Source organism: Coloeus monedula (genome assembly GCF_965178545.1).
Source record: "Coloeus monedula genome assembly, chromosome: 15".
Lineage (NCBI taxonomy): Eukaryota > Metazoa > Chordata > Aves > Passeriformes > Corvidae > Coloeus > Coloeus monedula.
Window position 1 is genome coordinate 4,198,295 of NC_138795.1, and position 21,944 is coordinate 4,220,238.

The 21,944-nt window shown below is 41.9% G+C and overlaps 1 protein-coding gene across 1 annotated transcript in view; it reads left to right on the plus strand.

Annotated features, from left to right (window-relative positions):
• Positions 1 to 21,944, plus strand: part of EBF1 (EBF transcription factor 1) — a gene marked incomplete at its 5' end in the record, with an annotated part of 267,358 nt that overhangs the window by 157,379 nt on the left and 88,035 nt on the right. Inside the window, 2 exons of the mRNA XM_082291500.1 lie at positions 12,898 to 12,979; positions 20,781 to 20,922. Of these exons, the coding sequence (XP_082147626.1) occupies positions 12,898 to 12,979; positions 20,781 to 20,922 (224 nt within the window). The remainder of the gene's footprint in view (positions 1 to 12,897; positions 12,980 to 20,780; positions 20,923 to 21,944) is intronic.

The following is a 21,944-nucleotide window of genomic DNA, read 5'->3' on the forward strand; positions in this document are numbered from 1 at the left end:
GCCCGGTATGGATGATTAGGTTTTGGGCTTTGAATTGTTGACAAGGCAGGGGTAATGAATTGCGGGACACAAGCTAGTGTGTTTCCCCCTCATTAGTCAGTATTAGCTGCATTAATAGTAATAATTGGATATATTCATCATTTAAAATGTTTTAATAAATGTTTGGACAGCACCTGATCTAGGCTGTCAAATATTAGACTGGAAGGTTTGTGATGGGAAAAAAATTATGCCGTTCCTTCTGCAGAGATTTATACAGCCTAAGGGGTGCCATTTGCCAACGTCCTTTAAGAGGTAATGGGTGGGAGAGAGTTTGGGAGCAGACAGTGCAACAAGAGAGAAACCAGCCTCTCTTGCATTTCAGGAAGACATTTTCAGTTTATTCTAAAGACTCCTTGGTCCCAAGCTCGGGTCTCCAAGATGAGGTCTGAACTGGTTATTTCTGGTCAGATGCCAGCCTCAGATTAGAACTTCACAAAAGGTGTGCGTGTTCCCATCTGAGTTTGTTTCACTCTTTCACGACTGCAGACTGAATGTTGCTCAGGGCTCAGGAACTTTCCAATTTGGGGTTTTGGCTTGGAGTTGCCATTACCTTGAGCTATTAACATGTTTAAAATTCCAGAAAATTTTCTGCCTGGACACCTTGAAAGCATAATTCTCTGTGGGATGAAGGCAGGGCATTAATGTGGGTGTTCTGCCAGCTCTGCTTCCATTCTTGGTTTCTTTATCTCAAATGCGTTATTGTCTACAATTTGATACAAAAATTCATCTGATAAAAGAAAAAGAATACCCTTTTTTTTCCTTAATTATTTTGTGATCTTTAGAAGTGGAATTTTAAAAATAAAGTAAAACTCTTACCAAGGAATACAGACTGTATCTGTCTCTTGCTTTAAAAGTGACATGTAGGTGAACATTAGAATGTGCCATCTAAATGACTAGATGGAGGTCAAGAAGACCATGTCCAGTTGCAAAAAATAATTAAAAAAAAAAATCTCAATTTAAAACTTGAGATATCACATCACCCGTTATGTAATGAAACCCATTTTTTAAAAGCAACCTTCAGGATATACAAAAGCAACAGCGCATGGAGTTAATGGCACTGCATCACTAGACTGACAATTTTTTATTTTCAAAGAAGAGTCCTCTAAGGAAAAGCCTCACTAGTGTGGGAAGCAGCGTTTGGTGGCTCAGTGGGAGGTGTGCTTCCCTTTCAGATGCTGCTGAAGAGGTGTCACACTGGGGTGTGCCACGTTGCTGCCTTTCAGGAGAGACACAAAGTCAGGTGTCTGACCACCTGTAGTCATAACAAGTCCCAAGACGCTTTCTGCAAGGATGAAAGTGCTCTCCTCAGTGTCCTTGCTAGTTCCAGGTAGCTGCTTCTACTGAGCATTGGGAATCTTTAAGATGAAGGGATCTTCATGCTCTCTTAAACACAGTGAGCCAAACCTGCCTCTTTAGATCCATGAACTTTGTGTGAAAAGTTGGTGGCGGCCTCAGAAGGTGCCAAGGGTAAAGCTGGCTGTAGTCAGGCAGTGCTGCAGCTCCAGGGTGGCAGAAAGGTTTCACTGCAGGGGCAGGAGCAGTGCAGCCACTTTGTGCTTGTTGCAGTTGTTCTGCACAGTGAAAGAAGCCTTTGCAAGTAGAAACTTGGTCATTGCGTTGTAATCAGAATGATCCCTACTTCCCAACTTGGAGTAATATTATTTCATTGAATAGACTTAAAGTCACATGCAATTTATATGTGATAGTGTACATTTAACTGTAGTTTGAATCAAGCCCTGAGCATTATACTGTCAGGGTTTTCTGTTGGTGGTTATTGTTGACAAGTTGATGTAAGGGTATTTTAGCGTGTTGTCTAACACATGTCTGCTGATAAGTTTGTCATTGGCACTGCACAGAATTCCTTCAAAGTGGCTCTTAATTTTTATTTGGAGATAAGTGGAGATGTAAAACTTAGAATCATAGAACCATTGAAGTTGGAAAAGACATCTAAGATCATCAAGTCCAACCTTTGACTGAACACCACTCAATGCCACATCCAGTCATTCCTTGGACACCTCCAGGGTTGGGACCTCCACCACATCCCTGGGCAGCTCTTTCCAAATCTTTGCCACCCTTGCAGTGAAGAAATTCTTCCTGATGTCCAGCACAATTGCTCTCAAAAGAAGTACGATAGAACATAAAATAGAGTTAAAAAGTTGTTAAGAGTTGTTCAGCTGCAAGTACTTCCTAGTCCATTGAATTGTAACTTCCATTGGTGAGATGTAGATGAACAACAACTTTTACCTTTCTGCCCTGGCTGCTTGGCAAGGTTTCTTAACTGTGCACTGGGAAGCTTCTCTCCATCACTGGTGCTGTCCTCTGCAGTGACACAGAAAAGTCATAATTCTGAAGTACTCGTATAGTACTTTGTAGACCCTCATGCTCTGTGTTTTGTGGGTGTAAATCCTACTGATCACAGGTATCACCTCTGCTTTCACAACGAGGGGCATCTGGGTGACACAGCCAGACATCCAGAAACACAGGGAAGATCCCAAGTCTTGTGTGTGTTTTCACACCTATGGAAGTTGTCTGTAGCTGTTCCCTGCTCCCCTCTGTCAGGTATTTAATGCTGTGCCTCTGCCCTTACAATGCTTTTGGTCTGTTGAACTCTCTCAAAAGATGCTGTTTTTTGTTGTTCCAACCAACAAAGTACACAGTGCCATGAGCATGATTTATTTTATAAATGTCTTATAAATGCTCATGCTTATAAAGACTCATGTCTTTGCCTTGCTCCAGTTCTAAGTTGTCACCAGCATCCTGATCTGAATTCCACTTCAGTTTTGGGATTTTGTCTTTTGGCTTGGGTACCCTTACTGGGTGGTGGGCTTCAAGGGCAGGAGAAAATATTCTTGTTAGCTGGATCACCTTTCCCAACTGGTGCAAGAGATAACTTTGCAGCTACAGCCTACAATGCCTTTCCCACATCTCTCTGACACAGAAGAGGACATCAGCAAACGTTTTTTTCCTACGTATTCAAGGCTCATTGCTTTAAGAGAAGATCTGAAGCACTTAATCCAAAACTTGTAATATAAGCAGATATGATTGGATTCTACATGTCTCCTGCAGAGGTTAATTAAGCTCTTTCAATGTCATGTTAAAGGTAGCAGACATATGCAATATTTATTGATGACATCTCCAGAATTACATATAGGGTGATCCTCTTCGCCAGCACATCAGAAACTCTTTTGCCCTTCCTCTTTCAGTCTTTCCCCTCTTGTGGTAAATCCCAATGAATTTTACAGTGTCTAGGTTGCTTGCCCCCACACACACAAATCTGCAGCGTTTCATACTTAGAGTCAGTTCCTGATCCCCTTCAAGTACCCCTGGCATATCTTCTCTTGTTGAACCACTGCACGCACAGCTCAAAGTGCCTCCGCCTTTCCACAGAACAGCCTCTTGCTTCCTTCCAGCTCCCAAAATAGCCACTACACTCTGGATCCTGTGCTCACTGCCAGAGCTCCCTGCTGCAAAGGAAACGAGGGCTTTATTCTCTTAAATCTCATCAAACAATGGGAACCCCTGGATGGAATGTCCAGCTTGTGGGCAGGAGCTGAAGGCAGCACTTGACTTTTTTCCACAACATTTTTGCATTTGATCTTGTCTTGTGTAAATACAAATGTACATTTGCATATATATATTTTTTTTCTGGACAGCTAATTCTAGACTCACCCCTGCTAGTTTATTGAAAAGATTCCTTTTAGTAGTTGTTTTTTTTCTTTATTTAAGAGAACCATAAAAGTGTAAAATCACATCTCCCAGCAGCATCTCTGTCCGATTGTCCTTTGTCAGTGACTGACTGGGTTCTCAGATCAGTTTAGTTTTTAATTTATTAAAAGTTAGCTTTTAATAACTTAAAATTATTAAGTTATTGTGATTTTCTTTCCTCCCCCACTTAAGGTCCTTCACTGCTGCTACTTTATTTGAAGCAAACATTTAATTTGTTATTTGAGGCGTAAGTTGTCTTAGGAGGGGATATAATCAATCCCTCTCCATATTACACTTCCCAAATACTTCTCTGTAGTTACTGAGGTGGGTCGGGTGAGGTAAGTTCCACCCAGGACTGTGTGAACAGGAGATTTACAGGCTTGTTTTTAAGTTGTCCATTGCTGTTGCAGTTCTCTGGAGGATTTAGTGATGCAGAAGCTGAGGCTGGGGTGTCATCCCAGCAGTAAATCCCACAGTCTTGCAAAGTAGATCTTGCTGGTAGTGATCTCGAGGCACTGGAGCAGCTGCAGCCAGGAACCCCTGAGTTTGCCCAGAGTCAGCATCTCATGAGCACACAGCACTGTGAGAAGTTTGTCTTGCATTTCTCTGGAAACTCCTTGGATGGTGTATTTTTAATGTTTTTGAGACATGAATTTACTCAATAATCACTTTCTTCATCTCTTATGTTCTTCTGACTCTTTATTGTTATGGGTTATGTTACATTACCATGGGTTAATGTAAATAAGAGATCTAAAAGCATCTTGGTTGTTTCTCTCTTCAGGCCACCAATCCTACACATAAATCTGGTCAAAAATAATTTCCATGTCAGTCTAAGCAGACCACCTGCCCTTTCTTTTTTTTTTTTTTAACATAAAGCATCTTCCACTTTAAAAAAGTCTTGAGAGCAAAGTGAAGCAGATTCTGAACCAGGTCTCAGGAGGTTTCACCATGGTAAGATCATGTCTACACCAGGTGTAAATGTTCGAGGATGCATCTATTCAGATGGGGTTTGAGTAGCACTTCATCTTCTCCTTGTGCAGAAATTTTTCTCAGCACTTCAGAGGCTCAGACGTGTCCTTTAAATGGTCTCAGCCTCTGGGTTTTGCAGATTTGGGTGATGGCACTGGTGTGTCAGTGTTATTTAAAGGTGTTCTTGGGGTCAGGTTATTTGAGGAATCATTAATTATTGTATGTGCAGGCAGATTGCACACAGTTTTACATGCAGGTGATTTACATGCTCCTGGTCCAGGGAAAGGAGGGAAATGTGTTTCCCACACATGAAATATTTACCATGTGAATCTTTATAACTTTCTCAGTAAGCTGGTGAAAGAAATATGTCATCAGCACCCCCAGCTCAAGGTGACATGTTTTAGGGCCCTCTGTTTGGTGTGAGAAAAGCAGCTTCAGAGGGCTGGATTAGCCCTGCTCTCCAACATGCCCCGACTTTGATACCACTGCTGCTTTTTGGTGCCCATGCTAAAGTTACAGGAGTTTACCTTGAGGAAGCAGGGAACCAAATGCTGATATCATATTGCAATAACAGCACTGCTGTTATCTGTCAGCACTTACACTGAACAGAGGCTCTTTTAGCTAAAGTATGACTCTGGCAGGGCTGCTAATTCACTGGCATTGTGTGAACTATGGCAGACCACAGGGCTGGTTTGTAGTTTTTTCCAGTGACTGAAGTCTAATGTCTTCAGTAAAAATTAAAAATAGTTAACCCACTTTTATGGCCTAATATTTGAGGGGTGAAACAGGAGTGAATTGGGGAAAGACTGAAGGGAAAAGTGGTTAAACTGAACCAAATTAATTGAATTTTATTATTACTATTTTGCTATTTATAATGGTTGTCATCAACCAAAAATACCCTATGTGTCCTGTGTACACAGATGGCATAAACTCCTTCCAACTTTTTTTTTGTTTGTGATAGAAAGGCAGCTGGAGTTCACATGTAATAAAAATTTTAGATACTGGAGCTGGGCACAAGTCAGGAGATGTAGGAAAATTCAGATTTTCACTACTTTAAGGGAAAAAAAATATTAAAAAGTCAGACCTGGGGGCAAAATTAAATTACAGAAAACTGAGCATTCAAACCTGCCTCTGGACTATTCTTAATTCTGTTCTGTGATGTTGTTTTTCAGTGGTGTTATCTTCTTCTTTTCTTATTAAAAGTCTGGGAAAAGAAACCAAAACAGTCTCTCTGGGATTTTAACTCACTCATGGGAGAAAACGCCAAACGCACTTTCCCAAACTACTCTAAATTTCTGTGATGCATTATAACTCAGTATCACGGAGCTAGAGAAGTCCAGAAGATGCAAGATGAAAAATTGATATGCTGTGCTTCGCTGTGCAGAACACCCAGACCGGAGAAAAAGTGACTGGGAGCACTTGCTGAAGCGAGCAATGAGTAATTTAAGGCTGGTTTGGGCAGTCCTGCCTTCTGATTTGGTGATTATGTGGGTGCCTCCTCAGCTATTTGCTGCTCTGAGCTGAATATTTACTGTGTTGATAACAGCAAGCCCTGGTGGTGCTGGGAGCTCCGGCAGCCACAGCAAGTTCACAAAAATAACTTTATTATTACTATTCTTATTATTATTATGTTTCTGTTATTATGGCACTGCCTGAAGAATTTTAGTCAACAGGCTCTGACTGCTAGAGGTTTATTCTCTGCATCACTTTGCTTTTCTTGGACCTTTCCTGCAGTTCAGGAGGAAGATATATATTTTCTAATAAAGTAAATAATTTTTCATGCTTTTAATTTTGGTGTTTGTTTGTTTTGTAAACCAGTGAATTGCTTAGCATCCCATAAATGCAAAATGCATGTCTGATTTGGCTTCCATTTTCAATCAGTAAGAGCATTGAATCCAGAGAGAACAGATTTGGGATTTTTTTTCTTTTCTTAATTAGGATGTTTGACAACTCAAGAGGTTATGTTTAGAAGAGAGTTAGTTGGCTGTATCTGGTGCTTAATTTCTATTCTGCAGAATAAATTTCCTGTTGTAAAAGTGCCACAAAAGGTAGCTACTGCTGTTTATTGACTAAAGAGCTGAGTAAAATCCAGCTGTGAACATGTGGGTAATAGGAGGTTTTCCCCATGCCTATATTTGATTTCCATGCTCAGCCTCATGTTGGTAAATATCAGTGTAAGTCTCAATTATTCTTTTGTGAATAAGGTACCTGACATGATCAGGGAGTTGTATATGAAAAAGTCTTCAGGGAAAAAAAAAAACCAACCAAAAAACAATCTTCAAGTAAAGTTTTAAAATGTTGGAAAAATCAAGAAATTGTTATTCAGAATAAAAAAAGCTTTATTTTAGCCTAAGTTTTTCAAAGTTTGGAATTTTCCATTTTAAAATACAAGTTTTGATAGTCAACTTGAAAAGGGAAAACAATTCACTTTGTCCTTCTGAAGTTTCTACAGGGCCATTTCATAAATCATGGAATCACAGAATCATAGAAAGTTTTGGGCTGGAAGGGATCTTAAAGCTCAACTTATTCCACCCCCTGCTAAGGACAGGGACACCTTTCACTATCCCAGGTTGCTCCAAGCTTTGTTCACCTTGGCCTTGGACACTTCCAGGGATGGGGCAGCCACAGCTTCTCTGGGCACCCTGTGCCAGGTCCTCACCACCCTCACAGGGAACAATTTTTTTCTAGTATCTAATCTAAACCTACTTTCTCTACCTTTTGATTATTTACTTTTCCAAATGAAATTTCATTCCCTCTATATTTTCATTTTAGTGGCAAATTTCTAAGTAGATCTTCTTACCAGGAGTTGCAGGAGAAGTTAGAGATAGAGAAAGAGAGAAGTGTGTGAAAAGTGCCAGAAAAACCCTGCAGAAGCAAACAAAGCAGTGGCAGGGAATGCAATGACTTCTGGACTCACCCTTGTACTGGCTTTGGTACCTCTTGATATGCCAAGTTTTCACCAGAGCTAAAATACCCATCAGAGGTTGTTTTAGACAACTGTTTTTGTAGCATCACCAGGCTGACAGCAGAGCTGGGCCTGCGATGTGCTCAAGTATGTGAGTAGTACCTTTGTCTCCATCAGTACTGCTTGTGTATTTAAATTTATGCACATATTTAGTACTCTGCTGAATTGGTGTGCCATACAGAATGGGCATGCAATCCTTTTATCTGATAGAAAGTTGCTAATTATTGCCCTGGCCCTTGTGTTTCGGTTTTACTAATTTTACAAACCCACATATACTTACTGCTGTGTTTCATCCAGGAGTCTGAAGTTTCCCTTTTTCTATCAAATGTGTTTATACCACAGAAAAGGTGTGTTTTGTCAGTTTTTTTTGCCCTAGCCAGGTCTGAGCAGTATAACCAGCACTCACTCTCTGGATAGCCACTGGTCTGGCTGACCTTGGCACCATGACAGCTGTCATATTTTCACACGGAGGAACTGTTCTTGAACAACTTCTCCAATGTATCAGGAACAAACAAGCTTTTCTTCAGCATCAGGAATGCAGCAGGTCTTCTTTCCAACTATTTTTTCCTCCTTCCACAGACATATTTATTGTGGCAATGGCAAGAAAATCCTACTGCTAAGCCTTCGTGTTTGAGTTCCTTTAAATTTCCTTCAGGGGAGTGACAGAAGAGCCAACGTAGATCATTTCAGAGCTTGCTTTCTTTAATTTAACTCTTCAGCTATTTTTAATAAACATGAGTATTAATTTGTAGTGGCAAGAAAAGCAGGGAGGCAAAATCCTCTTACATCTTCATTACTCGGATTTCCATTTCTGCCATGTGTTTAATTTAAATCCCTGTGGTAGTGGCAAAGAGCAGGATGCTGCTGGGGAGGGTGTTGCACAAACCCAAAGGATTTGGTGTGTGATGGACATTAAGGCCAGCAGGGAGTGGCAGGGAGCATTTTAAACAAGTGAAGTGACCTCCAAGTGGTTGTGTGCTCACCAAATCCATCAGGGGAACAAGGGGAGTTAGAGGATGGAAGGGGCAGGAGCAAGGACAGAGCTGGTTTCAGGTGTTGGAAGGAGCAGTAGGAACCAGGCCTGGAGTAGAGTTTCTCCCTAGCAGAGAGCAGAGGATAATGGTGAGAGCACAGTGCTACTGGTACCACCAACTTTTTGGAATTTCAGCAGTTTTGTTAAAAAAAACCCCCAACAACATCTCCAAAAAGGAATTTCTATTGAATTGTGAGAAAAGAAGAGAGCATTCCCAGAAGGGCCAATAACATATTTTTTTTAGGGCTTTTTCCTGGCAGACAGAAATTCATGTTAGTTTGGGGCCTGATTCAGCCCAGGGGTTTGTATTTAAGCTGAGGGTGTATTTCTACACTGGACCTTGCAGTTACTCAGGGATTTGTAGTAGTACATGCATGGCATGGATTAACTGCTCAGCAACTTCACTCCTTCAGCAGTTTTTGCAGTCTGCTCTGAGCTGCATCTTAGGACACCTAAATATAATCTAAAATTAACTGGTTTTCCCTAAAACTTCCCTTCCTTACACTCCAACCATGTGTCTGTGGGATGATGGGCGATGCATGGAATTCTCTGGTTTAATACCAATGTGAGTCAGTAAATCCAAGTGCTTTGTAAAAAGTTTGTGTTTCTGGACCGGAGCTGACTCGCACGGAGCAGGATTGTGTTTCTGTGCTCCACATGCACAAACGCTCTTCACACCAGGGATGGTAGTAGCCAGGAAGGGAGTCAGAAACTATGTTTTGGTTGATTCATGCAAAAAAACCCCCCAAACCCTTCAATGGTAGCAATAAGTATAATTGATGATTGAGTCCTATGTGGCAGAAGAGTGGGTATTCAGCAGTCACATAAGTTTGGAGAGAGAGTTGAAGATTTTATTGATTTTATTTATCCTGTGTTTTACACATTTTTTTCATCTTGGAAATGAATTTCAGACCCCAGTAATGAGTATTAATGCTATATATCCTCTGTGGCTAGCATTAATGGTACCCAGTCCTGCCAAATGCGAGGAAAGTTAGAACTGAAAAAAACCAACCCACTGTGAAGAAGTTCGATGTGAACAAATGGGGATGGAGGTTTATGCTTACAAAGAGCTCGGCTCTATTGGCACTTTTCCTGGACCAGTCCTGTCAATCCAAATCTGAAATATTTGCAGAGCGAAGTGTTGCTAATGAGGAACGCTGGCAGGACCAGGCTTGAGATGATGAAGGCACCTGAACAAGCAGTTTAAAGCAGGAACCAAGAGCCTGGGCTGAGCCCCATGAATCAAACTGCTCTGCTCTACCCTTGTTTTAATCTGTTCTCATCCTCCTTCCTGCCAAGGTGGGGGTTCTGTCAGCTGGGGTGTGTGCTGCCAGCCCAGGAGCCGCTCAGCTCTTGTCGGGATGAGTGTGGGAAGCTTCGTGTGGCCAGGGGGACTCCAGCCCTGGTGTGTTCCAAAACAAAGTGCAGCTCTATAGTTTGTTTTGTCTTTCAGTGGAATTAAAATACGGCGCTTGGCAGAATGTGTTCTGTAAACTGGTGACTTTTTTTGCTTAAAATGCAGTGAGGGAACTTGGCTGTGTAAGCTTTGCGTTCCTCTGAAAATGCTGTTATTTTTGCAAGTTAATTTTTTTCTGGAGTTGGTTTAATTCAAAGGAAGTTTTGTTTGCTTGCTTGCTTGCCTGAGGTGTTTTGGTAGGTTTAAACAGATGAGCTTCATTTCTTCTGCAGTTTATTTTGGTGAAACTTCTGTAGCCTTTGGGGGTTATAGCACAGTGCAAATGGAGTTAGACTGCAAAACTTTGGCATTTTGCAGACCCCAAAAACCAACTCTTGTATTTCAGAGTGATTGTTCAAGCCTTTGAGTTGACATGAGCTCAGGCTTTGTAAGGGGAGGGAAGGCTCAGTGTTTCTCCAGAGAACTTCACCAAGAGCTTTCCATCTTTTTGGGAGGCTCTTGAATCAGCCCACCACCCTCATCGCCCATCGCTCGTGTGCTGTGTAAAGCCAGAATGGGAATTTTTGGCTGTCTTTAGCTATTCCACATCCCAGCTCCCCTCAGGGCCGGGGTGTTGCTCTGGGGCTGTGGCAGACCGGGTGGGCATCTGCTGGACTCGGCCCTTGGCGAAGCTGCCAAAATCCCGCAGTAGGCCCCGGGCAGCGCCAGCTTCTCCCCAAAGAGTGAGTGGCTCTGAGAGGTTTTGCCACATAAGGGCTTGTTTGAGGCTGTAGGCACCAGCTGACAGGGATGTCTTTGCCTCCCAACAGATGGCCAGGCTTTTTATTTCAGCGAGCAATCTCGTCTGGAGGGGTGGTCTCCGAATCCTGCCAGCGATTCACGAGACAGGGCCAGCTTAGGGCAAGAGGGATCTGATGTCTGTGCCCTTCATAGCTCATGAGCTAAATGACGAGCTGTTGACAGGAAAGCCATCATCTGAAGTGTAAGATCCTGAACTCTCCCCACTTTTCGTTTTTCTTTGGCGGAATTAATGCCCTATTTGCTTGTCTCTCAAAATCCATTCTGGCACGAGTACAAACCCTTGCCTGGTGGCAAGCAGTTGTCTGGATCCGAGATGCCAAGATTTGTGCTGACAGCTCCTTCTACACAATCTGAGTCAGGCTGTCACAGCTGGCCATTAGCGGCTTAAAAAGACATGCACGTACAACAAATAGCAGCACCTTTCCATTATTGAATATCAGAACCTGCTTGATTGAGAAATGCAATGACTTGCACTGCTCTTTACTTTAAATGAACACTGTCTCCAAACCCCTGTTCTCCTGCAGTGGCTGTTTATTTTATGTTGATAGCTTGCTCTTATTTAGGAGCTCAGGTCTAGAAGAGACTTCTTGGACAAGGAGATCTAGTCCTGGATAATCCCAAGCATCATGATAATCCTCCTCATTACACTGCATTTCTTTAATGAAAACAGTCCCTCATAGTTTCGTTTTGTCGTTGCAGCCATTTACCTTGTATGATTTTCTTGATGTGGAAGAACAAGCAGCAAAATTTGCCTTGTTGAGGGGCAGCACCACAACTAGAGCAGGGTAAAGAATGCTGCTCATCAAAAAGGGATTTTCTGAAGCTGTTTACCCTGCAGTGTTGCCTTACCTGGTGACAGTCTGTGCAAATTCTGCTGACCTAGTGTTCAGTTTGGGTGCTAAAAGAGGGCTGCTTGCAAAAGTTACCATTCAGATTTAAAGTAAAACAGGATCAGACTGTTCCCCACCCCACTCCTGTATATGGGAACAGGGCAGAGGAACTGCTTAGTCACTGATGGTTATTGCATATGTAATGCTGCCCTGTCTGGTTACACTGGGCTTTAAACTTGCTGTAGGATTAAACTTTGCACGGCTGAGCTTTAGTAGACCTTAGTCTGTAGTTTATTTTGGACAAAAGGCTGATAAACTTTGGCTTTCAGGGAGGAAGCCTGGAATCTGAGACCCACTATTATTCACTGACTTGTCTTTATGAGTTTACAGTCCACTGATGCATAACACTGAAGGAAATATTTTCAGTGAAATGTTTGCTTTTTTCTTTGGCTTTATAAAAGGCAATGTCTTTTCTTAGAGATATATGTCAGGGTTATATAGCTACTTCAGTGACCTGTGCATGGTCAGGAAATAGGCTGCATCAAAAATATTTCATTTTTCCATGAAGTCATTCTTTTGACCAAGACTTCCCCCCTTCTTCTTTCAGGGATCTGGGCTCCACTAACCACTGTTTGAGCATCAATTTTATACACAAACTGGATTTATTCCTGTGAGGGAGATTTCAACTCTGTGGAACATTTTCAGTATTTTTGTATTAAAACAAAACTCGTGGGTGACAGAGAACTTGTAAAAAAAACCCATTTATGCACAAGGGAATTTTCACATCTGGCATTTTTCTGTCCCTTTTTTGCTGTGCTGAAAGACGTGTCTCTTCCTCATTGCTCTGGTTGGCGCAGCAAGCCTGGCGTGACAGAGGGACTGATCCTGCAAACTTTAATGGCTCTGACACAACAGATCTATGAAATCAGTGTTTGAAGTTTCAGGGTGTGCTTGCCTGTTTTGCTAGATTGGGCCTATTCAAGCTCCACTCTCTCTTTGGATGGGGAGGGGGGTGATTTGTCTGAGTTGGGAATACTGATGTAAATAAGTCTATGTTGGACCAAATGTGCAGATGTCATATTTATACATACTACACCCTATTTATAAGACATTAATATCTGTTTCTCTTTCTCCACAGGTTCTTCTTGAAATTTTTCCTCAAATGTAACCAAAATTGCCTAAAAAATGCAGGAAACCCTCGAGACATGCGTCGATTCCAGGTCAGTCGGACACGCTTCCTCCTTTAAAAATCAGCAGCTGTTAGGGACAGAAGTACTTTGACCCAAACTAACCTAGTAATTCACTGGGAGATGCTAAAAACATAAGGTCACAAAATATTGCCTGAGGACTTCTTGTCACAGCAGAATTGGCAGGAAGTAGTTGGGTTTTCTTGCTCTGGAAGAGAGCACTCTTGAAGATAATGTCATCTCCACCGGAAGGAAAAGCATGAAAAGGAAAAATCAGAATGAGCTCACTGTTGTTTTCAGTTATGGGGCTCCCCTGCTCTGAGATAATCCTCTCTGCGTGGGGAACTGTTCCTTTTCATGCAGACACAGAGTGAGCACCTTGTTTATTGGCTGGGGCACAGGAAGGTGTAAGAGCAGTTAATAAAATCAGACTCGTGGCTACAGTTGTTACTCCTGAGCAGTGGTAAAGACTCATAAATGTGCATTGATGGGGTGAAGAGACCATTGGGTGTATTTGTCTTGGGATGTTTTGGGCTGGTATTTCCCCACTGTTGTAGCTTGTGGCATTGAGGCTTGGGAGCTGAAATATCAACACAGCTTCAGATGGCCAAGGACATTGTTTTTATGCTCCACCTATGTCATGACTCATTTTGGGATGAAGAACATCGCTGTCCCTTGGGAAGGTGGTCTGTACATGCACTTCCCCAGTGCTGGCAGCAGAGTGAATTGGTGGCAATGCTGAGAAGTAGTTGCTCCAACCCTTTTATTGAAGACATGGTCCTTTGACTGTGGCAATAATGCTTTACCTGAGAATGTGCTGAATAAAAATATGGGGTAGAGAGTCAAAGGACCTTCTCTTTTGGTGGGAGGAGTGAATATAGGCCAGGGAGGCGACATGGAGAATCTGTCAGTGGGGCTTTGTCTCAGGGTTCTGAGGAAGAAACAAGAGATTTGCCCCATAGACCACATGAATCTCTGGAGAAAGATAACGCCAAAATATATCTGCTTTCTGTAGTTACTCATGATCTTGTTTGCTTCTTTTCCAGCATTGTTGCACTTCAATAAAAGTGTTGAATGGTATCTAAGTGACAACATTATTTATATGTAGAATGTCTTTGGTTGAACTGCTTAATTGCAGCAATGCTGGAAGGCAGAAGGGTGCTATTTGCCTCTGAGCAGAGAAGTGCAGAAGTGAGGAGATGTGGCCACAGGGATTAAGTTAATCAGTGTAAAAGCTAGCATTAGCAAGGCAGAGCCCTTGGCTTCTCACCCCACACTTCTCCCTCTGTCACGTTTCTCCTGTGATTGGAGAGGGCATTATCACGGAAAGAGAAGGTGGGAAAAGGACTCTCACCAGCACGGGGATTTAGTCTGAGCAGTCACCCCTGGGGCCTGTCAGAGCTTGCTTCACAACATGTTCACTCTGCTGGGGCTGTGCTCGCCCAGGCTCGAGGCTGATTTTCATATGGAAATGCCTGTGCGTGTTCCCTCAGAACAGCAATCAGGAGCTGTGTCGGCGGGGAGGTAGGACATAGGAAAGGTTGTTGATCTCTTGACTTGTAAAGACATTCTGTCATACAAACCCAGCTTCACAGCAGTTGAGCTTTCCATGTGTAAACAGAGACTGCTTAATTACACAGGTCATGTCAATTAGCGTGACCTCAGCATTTTCAAGAAATTAATCACTTTCAGCCGAATGAACCACTCCTACTCTCATACAGGGTAGCATTGAAGCTCGCAGCGTTCTCTTCGGTGCCCAGGCTTATTGTTTTACAATAGCTGCTTTTGTTTCTTCCCTTTTCTTTTTTAAAATTTTGAACTTGTTGGTCTTTTAGCAATAGACTTCTTAAAATAAAACAGCTGGGCTCTACGGAGTCCAAGCTTCATTTATCATTTCTTAGGGTGAAAAGGACCAAGTGTACATGTAGTATCTCAATGATATGGTGCTCCTGGGTGTTTGAGGCAGTGTTGTGTAGGAACCAAGTGAAATCTATGCCCCTGTGTTTGCTATCAGCTGCCTTTGAATTGTTGCCAGTGACTTAAAAGGTCTCCAGTGGTGATGTCAAAGTTCTGGTTAAAAACCATAAGAATAAGGTATTTCCAGATACTTTTAAATGGTACCATACTCAGTTTACACATACACAGATGGAAACATTCCCTTCCTTCATTCCCCTACTTGTGCTGGACTTTGAAGCTGCCAAAAGATATGTCCAACTTTTGGTCTGTCATTCATCAGTCCCTAAAAGTTGCTGGAAGTTCTTAGAACACAGATTGTGGTTTTGATGGGAGAATCAGTGAAGGGTCAAGGACATGAGTCTTGCACTATCTAAGGACCAGCCCTGTGGAAAATCTCCTTTCTTAGTAGATTTTAGAGTTGGTGTGGGGTTTTTTTTCCTACAACAGGGAATTTTCTGATTATTATCTGTTACAAGAGCTCTTAAGAAAGTACAGGGAGGAGGCAGCGTGTGTGTTGATTCCGGCGACCTGTGTGTGAAACTTCATTCAGGCTCACAATCAAAAATTAATTAAGAAGTTTTATCCTGAACTTTGCTTGCCAATGTAGGAGTGTGATAAGTCTAATATAAAAGCTGTTGTGGGCCTGGAAGGAAATAAATGTCTCTGCATGTCTGAGATGTCCAGGCATGTGACAACTGGAGCAGTGTGGAGTGCCAGCAGAGCGTGTGTGCTGGAGCAGTGCTGGCCCTGGCTGTGTTGGTTGTGTCTCTATTAGCACAAGGGGACAGTCAGGGAGGAGAAGTCAAGTGCTGCACAGCACTTCAGCTGTGCTTCACACTCCTTGCTTGTCCTTGAGAAAATCATTTCATCTCAATGTTTCATCAGCCCAATTGCACAAAGCATTAGTGCTGTTGTGTATTATCACCTTTGCCCAACGTTGCCTTTTTATTCCAGAAACCCCACAGAGCAGATGCTCAGTTTGGTTTTGAATTCTTCATCACAGCAAGTCGTCATTCTTGATAGGATGGGCTGTAGTGCCCCAATTAGTGGTAATAATAATACTACTACTCTGAGTAGATGGTGTCATGAGTGAACTCTCCCCTGATTTGATCTTTCAGAACTAAAAACTCATTCATACACCCTAAACAGTTTTGTATGTTATTGTAATTAATGAAACCCAGGTGCCCTAGCTATCTTGTTGTTCTTGTTTTAGCACAACTGCTTGTAAACTGACACATGTCAAGTTTTAATTTAGAGGAAACTTTTCAGGCTGTGTCACTGAATAAAACCCCAAACATTCACTTATTATGAAAACCTTGAAAGTCACTTAGAGATTGCCATGCTGTTTGATTCTGTTACCACAGCCTCTCCTACAGCAGAGGCTGCTCATTTGCCTCCATGGGATGCTGCCACTCATGTTTGAATTGAAGCCACTTGTGTCTTATTGCAAATTTGCATAAGAGACAGAGATGATGCTTCATGAATCCCAGATAATGGAATTTGGACATGCAAGGCTCCATCCCCAGAGAAGGGAAAGGCAAAAAAAAAAAAAGACTGAAAAATAGCAGTGAGAGCTGTGGCCCAATTCAACAAGGTAATTAAGTGCCCGGCCTGTCCTTGAGCACGTGAGAAAAATGACTGAATGTATTATACTTATGTGCTCTTACTTAGGCACCTTTTGAAGTGTCTTGTTAAATGGAGAGCGATTTTTAGTTACTAGAATAAAGAAGTCAACACATGGTAGGAAGAGGTCACCAAGTGGTGATGAAAATAAAGATGTGCTTGAGCCATTTATAGCTTTCAGGAGAGTGGCAAGCACTGGAGTTACATATTTAACACTTAGGACACACTTCAAACCTGGAAATCATCCTACCCAGATTTTCTCTGCCTTTGCCACTGGGTGTTGGGGACATTGCAAAAATATCAGATCGCTCACTATACACTGGAGAAAATTGAAAGCACAAGGAACATGGTATGTCTTAATCAGTGAGCAAAGCTTAATGGGCTGTGGTTAAAAATGAGGAGTTGTGCAATGCTTAATTTTGATATATTAGGTGAGGTACTATACCAAATAAACAGGCCGAGTGCTAAACGTGCATAAATAGCTTGATCTCCAGGCTCCTGGTCTCTGAATATTAAAAAAAAAAATCTAAGCTCCAAAGTATTCACAAACTGAACCATTTAATGGCAGGCAGAATAATCCACAGAGCTGGGATACGTTACTGCATTCGATAGTGCCAACTTCATTGAAGAAAGTTGTAAACCCATGCGTTTCTTTCATACCTCTGTCTCCCCTGGTGTTGATACAGGATTTAAATTCAAAATCTATGAAGGGCTAAAGCTAAAGCTCAAAATCATTTTCCGTGTTTGCCTGTCTCAAATTAAAACTGTGTTTTGTTGACAAAATTTGGAAAGGTTTGAGATTTGGCAGACCTGGTTGTCCCTGTGCTTACATTAATGTGTCACCACCTCATTAATCATTTATTAAACTGCAGTGTGCCTTTCCCTCTTGCTACAGTCTGTGTTTTAGGATGCCTTGGTGCCCATTCCACATATACTCTGGCTCTCCCCTCCCCCTAATTTTATGATTTCTCCACAAATTAGTTTTAGCATGTGCTTTAACTTGAACATATCCCAGTTGTTTCAAAATCAAAATGAGGGGAGTGTAGTATTTTTTTAGATTAAAAAATATGAGTAGAACTTGTAAGTATGTAAGTGCTCTGTAGCAATCCAAGTAGGTAACTGTGGCACACAATATTCGAGGTGCATTTTTTCACTGTTAATAATTAGAGACATTAATATTTCCTTAGTGCAGTGTGTGTTCAGTGTTCCTCTATTAATGAGAATTTTAATTTAAAGAATTGAGCAGTAAGAGCGTGTTGCTTCTTACAGGTGCACTATGAATAATCATTTTTTTTTCAAACAGACACATAAGAGGGGTTTTTTTTCTGCGTTTCCTGAGACTGGAAGCAGTTTCTCTTGGGGATTCCATTTATAGTTTCTGCTGCTAACGACACCAAAGAACCACACCACTGAGGTCTCTTCACAGTAAATCAAACTGTTCAGGAGGGAGGTAGGAAGACATTGTTAAGTAATTCAAAATACTATTGCATCAACAGTTTTGAAAACATGAGGAGGGGAAAATTAAATGTCATTTAACTCACATAAAACCTCACCAGGATTTTTCCTCAAGTTCTTACCTAGAAAGTTGCATGTATAGCAACAGCTATGTAGATACAGGATTTTCACAGGTTTGAGAACTACCTTACTGTTACTACTCTTGACTCATTATTGTTCTATTTTTGAACATTTCTAAAAATGTTCAAAAGTTTTGGTTTCAGTGTAGAATTGATCAGCTTCAGCAGGAAATCTGTGTGTACCTATAGGGTTTTGGAATTGGGGAAAATATTTTATCTTGTAGCCATTGTTATTAATTGCAATTTTTAAATTTTCATACGCATCTAATCAGAGCCTTAGAAGAAGACAAGGAGCTGGCATAAATCATGGAGCTATGACAGGCAATGCCAAGGGTTTGGCTCAAAATCCCACTTGCAAAGAATTTACAATGGTTGCAAGTGCACAAATAAGATTGCAAACCCCAAGCCACTTACTATAAGATCATATTTTATTGAAAATATCATAAACTTATTCTATCCCTCAGGAATTCAATGGATAAATTACTTTTGAAATCCCTTTTGGAATTTTATATATAGGGCTTGGGTTTTTTTCTCTCCTTAGTTTGATTTCAGAAGACCTTATCTGTAGTATTTGATGCTTTCTTTTTCCCAAATTTCCATCTGTAGGAGCTCTTGAATAATTTATTCTGTATTTTAATATCTTTCACTTAAAACATGCACAAAAATCTATTGCTTGGAATGCCATTCTGAGGGATGGGGTTAGGATCTTTTAGGTGTAAACTTTTCTCTTTTGTATTCCTCTTTTTCAAGACAAAGACTTCAGGATCGGCTCTAGGCAGTTTAGTGTCTTTGCTTACTTTTTGAGTATTTTAATTGGGGGCCAGAAATAGAAAATTTTTCCTTTCACTTTTTTTTTTTTCCCTAGCTCCAATTCAAGTGATGAAATTGAATAGTTGTAAGTGATCCTTTAAGTGTCCCCATTTGACCAACTTTGAGAGGCAGCAGCTTCCTGAGAGAGTTGAAGCAATGTTTGCCAATCCTTGTAAAGCATTTCACCTCTTCAGAGGCTAAAGCCTCTCAAAACCAAGAACAATTAAAGCGAGAGCCTTTCAGAGTGACTGGGGAATTCAGCAAAATAAATCAGAAATCCTCTGCCTTGGCTCTGGAGGCTTGCCTCATTATAAGAGCAGATCTATTAGCCCCCTTGCCATTGTCTTTCATTTCTCAAGTGAGGTGATTCTAATTAAATTAATCTGCATGTCAATCTATCGGTGATCAATCAAAAGGGCTGAGGTCCCCCTTTGCGGCACTGTGCTTGCGGCTGACAGGGGCTGATAATGGAGGAAGAAATAAACTGTCGAGCAAAGTTAATTAGTCAACATAATAGGTGGATTAAACAGGAGCTGCTGATTGCTGTTTCACATGTCGAAGCATGAGGTGGGAGCTGAAACTGCAATTAACAGACAATTATTATATTTGGTTGTAAGAGGTCGCATGAATAAACATATCTCTGTGGGTTTCAGTCTTTAATCCCTTTCCCTGTTTAATGTAAGGAGAAGTGTAGGTCATTTCTTCTTATTGTTTTAGTCAAAGTTCTTGGAGGCGACGCGTGCTCCTGGCAAACCGGCAGCCAGCTGAAGGCCAAATCTTTGGCTGGGTAAAACCCTGGGAATGCCATTCTTTTGTTGGGAAAAGGCTGTGGGAGGGGTGGCTGAAAGAAAGCCAGGCAGGCTGTGAGACTGCTTGGTCTGAATGGGGTAAGAGGAGATGTGGTGTGATGAGCTCACAGCTCTGCAAAGGACTTGTTTCTCTGTGATATTTTGTGGCTTATGTGCCCTGTGCCTGGACAGGGATTTCCTTTAGGAGCCTCAGGGTTGAGGAGTCCCTCTGGACACCTCGGAACAGCTGGGTCTTCTGCTCTGGACCCATTATTTACCTGTTTGTCCCTGCTGGGCTGGCTCCTCTCCCATCCTTGGCAGCTCTGGGGAGCAGAAGTGTCGGATCCTGCCTCCAGCGCAGTCCTGCTGTGTCTCCCTCACTTTGCCTCAAACCAAATCCCAGGTGTTGACATTGAGATAAGTTGAGAAATACAAATAATTCTAACACCGGATGAATAGGGTTGTGTTCTCCAGATCAAGACCCCACTGTCAAGCGTGTGTGTGTACACAAACATGCCTATACGTACTCCTTAAGACAGAGCTCGGAAGAAATCTGGGCAAGTCCAACAACCTGCAGTGAATGTGCTGAGGGGAGAGCAGCAGAGAAGGGTGGGGGCGAGGCAGGCAACAACTCTCGTTACAACTTCACAAAATACACTTTTGTTTTCTTTTATTCTGAATTGATTCTCATTTGCAATGTCAACATCTCTATCTACTTCAGCGTGGAAACTGAAGGATAATTTAGGGTAAAACACAGCTGCCCTTGTATATAGGGGAAAAAAGACTTAATAAAGATCCTCTTGTTAAAATGATGGTTAACAGTGTGCCGTCTGCCACACAGCTACAAACTCTGCAATTTGACTTAAAACTACATCAAAAGCTTTCGATGCCAAAGACCCACTCATCAATAGCATCTCTTGTTGGATTTGTACAGCATAAGCACCAGTTATTATGCGAAATAGCTTCACAATTTTCTACAGCTCCCAGCTGTTATTTATTTAACTGAGTTTATTACACTCCTCACTTCTTAAAAAACGCATGGATATATCCAAATTTTCCTCCATTTTGCTCTTGTACTTGCAGGTCGTGGTGTCTACAACAGTCAACGTTGATGGCCATGTGTTGGCAGTGTCGGACAATATGTTTGTGCACAACAATTCCAAGCATGGGCGGAGAGCTCGAAGACTCGATCCCTCGGAAGGTACGCCTTCTTATCTGGAACATGGTAGGCAAATCATTTTCATTGGTTGGCATTGCTACTTTAAATGTGGATTTATTTGGTTTCTGTCTCTGGCTGCTGGTTTCAAAATTGTCCTGGAAGCGTTTATACCTCTGGGGCCAGGTATTTGAAAGGGACTGGCCTCCAGACCACAGGGGAGAATTTTCAAGTAGGCCTGCTCTAAATGTAGTGAAATGACAAACAAGTAAGCAAACGTGGGTGCAGAGGTTGTCCTGTGTCTCAGTGAAGTGTGGTGATTTCTTTTTTTTCATGTTGGTTGCATCTATTAAGCACCCAAAATTGAAGTCCGATCTTTTTTCCAGACTGCCCTGATTTTTGACTGTGCATCTAAAGGATGTTGCATATTTTCTGACGTGCTCAGCACCCAAGTTTTGGATTGCATTTCTTCTATCTATAGGGTGTGGAGCTCTCTAGGAGATTCATCTGTTCCTTTGAATTGCCCTAAATGAAAGCAGAGCCCTTTTGGAAATCCATCTGCTTACTCAAGCCATGGATGAATGTTCTTTTCTGGCTCCAACTGTGCCAGCTGAGGACGTTGCTTTTCCCACAGCTGTTTGTCTCCCCTCCCTGCTCCAGGCTATTCTTCGCCATGGACATGCCAGCTAGGATGGTTGTGTGCTTGCTCCCTGGTCTCCTCCAGGCCGATGAAGTTCATTTGAATTAAACCATTTAAATAATCACTCTTTGCCAATACAGCTTGTTGCTGAAATGATTGAAGGAGAAATGGTGCAAGGCAGTTTGGCTTTTCTGAAAGGACAGTAAACTCCAGCAAGGGTGGGATGGGGGCACGTGGCTGGAAGCAGCCTGGGGACAGTAATCTCTTCTGTAAGGTCAGCTGGTCCTGGAAGGGAACATCTGCTGGTGACTGTAGGTGCTTAAAATGGGAGTTGTTGAGTGCAAATGTACTTTGAAAAATCTGGATTTGATTAATGTTTTGTTTTGCTCTTTGTCCTCAAAGTTGATGACTACTGCTGAAAAACAAAACAAAAACAGAGGGCATTTCACTC